Source organism: Oncorhynchus gorbuscha, linkage group LG16 (assembly GCF_021184085.1).
Source record: "Oncorhynchus gorbuscha isolate QuinsamMale2020 ecotype Even-year linkage group LG16, OgorEven_v1.0, whole genome shotgun sequence".
NCBI classification, from domain to species: domain Eukaryota; kingdom Metazoa; phylum Chordata; class Actinopteri; order Salmoniformes; family Salmonidae; genus Oncorhynchus; species Oncorhynchus gorbuscha.
The window spans coordinates 67,215,457-67,223,572 of NC_060188.1; the positions used below are offsets into that span (position 1 = coordinate 67,215,457).

Genomic DNA, 8,116 nt, shown 5'->3' on the forward strand with positions numbered 1-8,116 from the left:
TCTGCAACTGGGTTCTGGACTTCCTGACGGGCCGCCCCCAGGTGGTAAGGGTAGGCAACAACATATTTGCCACGCTGATCCTCAACACTAACACACGCCCCTCAGGGTACTCCCTGACTCCCTTTCCACCTCTTGTACTCCCTTTCCACCTATGAGCAAGGGCAAGCACGACTCCAACACCTTTGCTGACGACACAACAGTGGTAGGCCTGATCACCGACAACGATGAGACAGCCTACATGGAGGAGGTCAGAGATCTGGCAGTGTGGTGCCAGAACAACAACCTCTCCTTCAATGTGAGCAAGACAAATGAGTTGATCGTGGACTATAAGAAAAGGAGGGCCGAACAGGCCCCCATTAACATTAATGGGGCTGTAGTGAAGCGGGTCGAGAATTTCAAGTTCCTCGGTGTCTACATCACCAACGAACTATCATGGTCCAAACACACCAAGACAGTTTTGAATAGGGAACGACAAGACCTTTTCCCCCCCACGAGACTGAAAAGATTTGGCATGGGTTCCCAGATCCTCAAAAAGTTATACAGTTGCACCATTAACAGCATCCTGACTGGTTGCATCACCGCCTGGTATGGCAACTGCTCGGCATCTGATCGTAAGGTGCTACAGAAAGTATAGTGCGTACGGCCCGGTACAGCTTCCTGCCATTCAGGACCTATTTACTAGGCGGTGTCAGAGGAAGGGCCAAAGACCCAAGTCATCGACTGTTCTCTCTGCTACCGCACGGCAAGCGGTAGCAGAGTGCCAAGTCTAGGTCTTAACAGCTTCTACCCCCAAGCCATAAGACTGCTGAACAATTAATCAAATGGCCACCCGGAATATTTACATCCCCCCAACAGCTACTCGCTGTTAATTATCTATGCACAGTCACTTTACTCCTACCTACATGTACAAATTACCTCAACTAACCTGTACCCCCACACATTGACTCGGTACCGGTACCCCATGTATATAGCCTCGTTATTGTTATGGAATTTTCTTGTTACTTTTGGTTAGATTTTTTGACTTTAGTTTATTTAGTAAATATTTTCTTAACTCTATTTCTTGAACTGCATTGTTGGTTAAGGGCTTGTAAGTAAGCATTTCATGATAAGGTCTACCAAATCTGCTGTATTCAGAGCATGTGACAAATACAATTTGATTTGACCGGTTTACTTTACAACCTTTACTGTTTTTTTTTAGAGAACAGTGTAGTGTAGGCTACCATAGTATGTACTAAAAATAATGTGACACTTGTATGCGTATAGCATTTGCTGGAAAGTAGAGTAATAATCTTTACTAGAAAAGCTTTAATGCACACAGACAATTGAAAACGAAGTTTAAGAAAAGTGTAAAGTTTTTTCTTGACATTACAAGCAATAATATGTCATTACCATTGTAAAAAAAGAAACATCAAAATACAAAGCATAAAAACATTAGATAATAATAAAGAAGCCTGTGTTGTTTCGCAGCAAAAGCTAATAGTTTTATAGGCATCCAAAGCTGGATAATTATGTTAAAAATACTGAACAGGCAGCCATCTCCAGTGAACAAGGTGCTGATACCCCAATTTACTAATGTTTTTTGCCTTAAAGCGAAACTTCACCAACAAGAGCTTGTAAACAGGAAAACATTGGCATCCCTTTTAAGGAAAATAAATTAAAACTAAATTCTCAACTACCGCAGCACAAAAAATGAATGCATTGCTTTGCATTTCAATCGAATTCCTGACATTTGAATTGAAACATCAAATGGTTGATTTTCCTGTTATATCTAATCTAATGTGTACCACCTCCTGGCAAATGAACCCATAAGTAAATGAAGAGTTGTAAGACTATCAAGAGCCACTGCAGGTCAATCTATTACATTTAATTTCACATTTAATTCCTAAACTGAATTATGAATTAGGCTCTTAGCTAAAGGAGATTGTTTGTAGTCCCTCACTTACAGTAGGTCATCAAGATAAACACACAACACTCAAAACCACCTCAGTGGACCCCTTTCAGGTGACCAATAATTTGTGAAGATGACTGCCACAATCCACGCCTGTGTAGTAAGTACTGAAGTAGATGCACAGTTGTGAAGATATTCCTTGTTGTCAGCTGTACGTGTCCTTGGTCAAGACATCAATGTGGCTTCTGAAATTATATGACAAACATCATGAGACAAGATTCATCATTCTTTGATACACAATTTGATTGGATAAAGAAGGAGTTGTCACATATTCAGAACATTTTTCAAGGTACTACAGACTCACCTTTTCTCTGTGACTCTTCTGGTGGATCCGCAATTCCTCTGGATTTGAAAACATATTTTGGCAAAAGGGGCAGACAGACTCTGGGATGGTTCTCCAAAAACCTTGCCCTAGGTCAGGAGAGTCATTGAGCTCCACTTTGGCCTCTTGATGACTTTCTGGAGATTTCTTTAGGTCTGCGTGCCAATTATCATCACCAGCTGACTTCCTATTACTCTGATGGAGTAGCCCTGCTCCTCTGACACGCTTCATTCCAGCAACCCAAGATTTGGGATTAGAGGACTTTTGAGACAGCTGATCTGAACACACCACATTATTGCGAGCCTCTTCCCCCTGTGAGCTTACTGCGGGCCTGGCTCGGGGCAGACTGCTCAAGCGCATCTGAGGCAGTTGAGGCTTATGGGATGCCTGGTTTGAGGAGTTCACAAACTGGATGGAACTGGGGTCAGGACCAGGGAAGGGGAAAGCAGTGTACTTGTCCTGCTTTTGAGCCGATGCTGAAACATCTCCCTGTCCTGTCTGATTCCCCCTCACAAAGCTGGGCTGAGAGGTGGATCCAGGTCCACCTGTCGCCACACTCCCTGGCCTGGCCAACCCCGAGCTCCAGCTCTCCAGAGGCGGCACAGACAACTGCTGGATGCAGTGGTGCAGAGAGGGATAATCCACATACTTAAACTTGGGAACCTTCTCCTTGGAAGTGAGAGGGGCACATCCTCCAGAGGGTCTTCCCAGGGCCAGAGGGCAACCCTCCAGCCAGCTGTCCAAGGGTGGCACGGTGAGCTGCTGGATGCACTGGTGCAGCGAAGGAAAGTCCACGTACTGGAATCTGGGCACTTTGAGTGGCACGTCAGAGACGTCCTCTTTTTTAACCCTGATGGGTACGGTAGGCAGTGCCTCCTCTCTCACCCTACGGGTTTTTGTGTCCGGCTCAATTTTGACCTCTAAGGGTATGCCCATTGTTTTTGGATCACCTGCTACCCCTGTAGGGAGAATTCTCCTGTCCTCCATGGCTGGCCTCTGAAAACACATCAAACACAATTAAAGATAACCTACATTGGTAAAATCAGGCTTGAATCTTTTTAAGCATTTCCAAATATATCCAGTAACATTACTGTGGAAGGATAATGGAGGTTATTCATAAAACTTTGCTCTACTTCTCTTAAATGTATCTCCAGCTTTTTTTCCTAGATATGTCAATCAAATGTATGTATACTGAACAAAAATATGAACGTAACATGTAAAGTGTTGGTCCCATGTTTCATGAGCTGAAATAAAAGATCCCAGAAATGTTCTGTATGCACAAAATTTTTATTTCTCTAAACTTTTGTGCAGAAATTTGTTTACATCCCTGCTAGTGAGAATTTCTCCTTTGCCAAGATATTCCATACACCTGACAGGTGTGACATATCAAGAAGCTGATTAAACAGCATGATCATTACACAGGTGCACCTTGAGCTGGGGACAATAAAAGGTCACTTAAAATGTGAAGTTTTTTTCACAAAACACAATGCCACAGATCTGTCAAGTGTTGAGGGAGTGTGCAATTGGTATGCTGACTGCAGGAATGTCCACCAGAGCTGTTGCCAGAGAATTGAATGTACATTTTTCTACCATAAGCCACCTCCAACGTCGTTCTAGAGAATATGGCCGTACATCCAACCAGCCTCACAGCCGCAGAACATGTGTAACCACGCCAGCCCAGAACCTCCACATCCAGCTTCTTCACCTGCGGGATAGCCTGAAGCCAGCCACATGGACAGCTGATGAAACTGGCTGGGCCTGGCTCCTCAGTGGGTGGGCCTGGCTCCCAATCCATAGATTGGGGACTAATTAATTTATTTCAAATTAATCATTTCCTTCGCTAACTCTGTACCTGTAGAGCTACCGTCCTGTAGGATTTCACTCCAACCCTAATATAGCACACCTGATTCTAATAAGTAGCTGGTTGATGAGCTGAACCAGGTTAGTTGGAGTGAAAACCTACAGGAGGGTTGGTCTCCGTGAACAGGGCTGAAGCTCAATGAAGTCGGTTGTCCTGAACTGACCACAATAATTAATAGGAAATAGTTATAGGCAGCTGTATAATACATATATATGTTGATGAGATACTGATATTAAGGGTAAAACTAGGTCCAGTTGAATATGATGTGTGCTGCTCCTCCAACCCCATGTCAGGGATATTAATAGCATTGCAGGTATGAAGTTAAGGAGGAAAGTAGGTCAGATCACACTGCCAGGGGCCCAAAACAAAATATCTGTCACACAGCTGCTTGAGCAAAGAAAACCCGATACTTTAATACAAAACTCTTCACCCTGCTCACTTTTATAAGTATGGTATGGTTTGATTCAAGGGAAGACGGAGAAGATAAACTTGACTACTAGTAAGCATTCTGATTCACAATCCAATAGTGAATCTATTATTTTATTTATTTTAAATACTTAGTGTGTTAGTTGCCATCATCAGTAGAGACTGTGAAATAACAGCAATATGAGGAATCCCTTTAGAATCCAGTATTATATAGTGATAACCTACTTCTTGTAATGTCATTTTTATTGAACCTATCATCCTGGCACAGTAAAACACAGAGCTTTGCCCTGGAACTGTGCCGAGCCGTGACGAGGGGCGGGGGAACGCGGTGTTCCATATTCAGTCGCTGTGTTACGAGGAATTGGGTCACGCACGGTGGCCTACATTTGGAGGGTTTGTTGTCTTCGTTTTTCCCTCCCCACATTTATTTGGGTTGGCCCCGCCCTCGTGCGCTCAACAACACAACAGTAACTAGGCTACAGAAATATACATAGTTGAAACGAAAAAGGACCTTTAAATTTGGAAAACTTCCATACCCATTTTAAAACATATTTACCCGAGATTCGTATTAGAGACATAATGACACGTCGCAATAACTGCGGCGGCGAACGGTTGCATTATTTCCATATGATCACACTGTTTCACACAATGTATAAATATGTATATTAGACACCGATAAAGTCCACTGGGCTATAGGCCTAAAAGCAAGTTCTAGAGAGCGACTGGCGCATATACATAGCAAAACATAGTACATTTTCAAATGAATCATTGTTCTTAATAGAAGTAGCATACAAGAAAATATGTGGCTATGACATGCACTTCTTCATCCAAGTTTTACCTTTCGTTATCGGTCTTCCTGGAAATCCGTGAAACGCGTAATAAATCTGCTTATTGGCGATGCTGTGTCCTGCATTGTGAGCAATTAAATAGTGTTACAAGATGTGAATCAACCAGTAATTGCTTATACGTTTCGGTTTAGCAGCAAATCGAACAGAAAAAAAGGCCAGGCTTGATGGCTGACTCTTCGAACGTGGTTGATGACACCTGCTATTAGTTTCCGAGAAATAACAGGCTTAATCACTCGATGTCAATGACAGTAACCAGAAACAGTTGATATATTGTGTCAAATGATTTATCTCTGAAAGCCTCTATTGCTACTGCTACCTTGACTGATAAAGTCTCAAACCAATCAGAATTTTTGTACAGTCAAATCACTCCCACAGAATCCTTATCTATATAACACAATGCAGACCAATGCTCGAGCTAGCTCCAGCTGAGTAGGCGGAGCCTTCGTGCTCTGGTTCTGGTACAGTTCAGATTGAGTCCGCTCCATTAGGATGGGCAATATCACGCATCACTCGTATAATCCTACAACCCAGAATATATATTACCGCCGTTGGCAGATAACAGAAGTAGCGTTCAGTTGATGCTACATTTTTCAGTAACGCTTTATGACCATACAATTTATCTTGAACTCACACCAATGTAATGACTAATGTAATACATTGATTATGACATGTATTACTAATTTCCGATAATGATATAAGTAACCATTTATTCTTTAAGAATATAAGACTAATGGTTTTGGGCTACAACTGCCTAATTTCCCGATTATAATCCAAAGAAAATATAAAGTGATATTGTCTTTTGTTTATGTTTTTGCTTTCAGATGAGTGAATGTATAGCTTCAAAATATGTAAATATGCTCTCATGACTGTGAGTCCTTGCATCAATCGCTCTGTCTTTGAATTTGAGAAGGGATGCCTTTTCTTAAACCAGCCAGGATTTTGACATTCAGCTAAAATGATGTATGTTTCATACAGAGAATATAGAAAAGATCATCACTGATCATCTCATGACCACTTAAAGTATTTTACCTTTACTGTATGAAGTCATTCACAATACTGTGAACCATCAATTCAACATTGATGGATTTCCGGCCTTGTTTATATGTGCAGTTGGTAATGATGGTGTTGTTGTATGTAAAAGTGTTGTATGCAACAACAAAACATAAGAAGTACATTCAGACATCACTAAAACCATTATTTATTTACACAAGCACACACAATGAGACCACACCGCAAGATTTACAATTCAGTCATCATAATACCAAATAAAACATTGCTATTTGGGTTTGATAGACAGTCTATATCTTTCAGACCAAATACGTGTAGCTCATCCTTTGAATACATCACTTCCTATTAGGAACCATGTGCAGTACAAGCTGGTGTGTATTCCAGTCTCTGCTCTTGGTTTGTAAGCAGTCCCCTATGACTCCAAGGTGTATTGTAGCATATGTAGAAATAAACTAAAAATGACTGCAGCCATTATAATTCCTTGCATTTTGTACTATTTGAACCAATATATGTAGCAGAAAATAGCTTGAATGACATGACCCTGTAAGAATTGAGATTGTGACCTTATCATTTTATAATGTGGGTTTACATATTTTTCATCCAAATGTTTCCCATTGGAACATTTATTAATCCCATTGCTCATTCAATGTCATTGTTGTAAGAAAATGCATATCACCTCATGTTAAAACAAATGTACAGTTCTTTAAAAAATGTAATTGGGATATACTGTTATATAAATACCATAAAACAAAATGTGTCTATACATACATACCTGGATTTGGTTGAATAACAAAATACAGTGAAAACACAGTGAAAACATGAATAAAGCATGATTTCAGAAAGATAGAGAAGAGCAGAGAGATGGTTCTGTCTCAATAGATAAGAGTTTAGATCTGAGTCAACATTCATTAATAATCTGTTGAAGTGAAGCTTAATTTCTGGGAACAGTGATTTTGCAACATATTTATTTGATTTGAAAATTATTCAATTAATGTCCCAACTGGCAAATTTGTGAATAAAATATGAATTAATATTTTCTAATGGGTTGAATTTTCTAAATTATCATTCAAACAAATAGAAGGCGTTAATTACTGAAGCAGGACAATAAGAAAATAAAAAACAGAGAACGCCTTGGACCAAATTCTTTAACAGTCTACCTTATATCTGTAAAAACAAAAACTTCTAGGATCGATGACGACGTTACCAAACTTAAATATAACAGGTTAGATACATTACAGTGCATGCTACATTTTAATATACGCATGTCATATAGTTGAGTATGAATACTTTTCATTCACCGTTGGGGTGTTTAAAATGAAATCTGTCCAATATTTCTACAAAGCAAAGTAGAGATAAATACAGTATATTGTACACGATATAATGGACATTTAACGTTGTTTTCAAGAAGTCTGTCTCTTCCCATGTTTGTCCTGTGATGTTTTCATTCTACAGAGACTCCTACAGTACATCAATATACACTACATGGCTAAAAGTATGTGGACACCTGCTCGTCGAACATCTCATTCCAAAATCATGGGCATTAATATGGAGTTGGTCCCCCCTTCGCTGCTATAACAGCCTCCGCTCTTCTGGGAAGGCTTCCCACTAAATCTTGAAACATTGCTGCGGGAACTTGTTTCCATTCAGCCACAAGAGCATTAGTGAGGTCGGGCACTGATGTTTGGTGATTAAGACCGGCTCGC

At 40.5% G+C, this 8,116-nt stretch overlaps 1 protein-coding gene across 1 annotated transcript; it reads right to left on the reverse strand.

Moving 5' to 3' along the window:
• Positions 1-1,260: 1,260 nt before the first annotated feature.
• On the reverse strand, positions 1,261-5,797 carry LOC123999952. The gene is made up of 3 exons (XM_046306004.1): positions 5,396-5,797; positions 2,253-3,266; positions 1,261-2,133 (listed from the first exon to the last, which is right to left on the reverse strand). The coding sequence occupies exons 2-3, from the start codon at positions 3,255-3,257 to the stop codon at positions 2,122-2,124; spliced, it is 1,017 nt and encodes a 338-aa protein (XP_046161960.1). The 5' UTR covers positions 3,258-3,266; positions 5,396-5,797; the 3' UTR covers positions 1,261-2,121.
• Between the last annotated feature and the right edge of the window lie 2,319 nt (positions 5,798-8,116).

Coding starts and splice junctions, on each gene's coding strand:
- LOC123999952 (XM_046306004.1), bottom strand. CDS start 3,257: ATGGAGGACAGGAGAATTCTCCCTACAGGGGTAGCAGGTGATCCAAAA.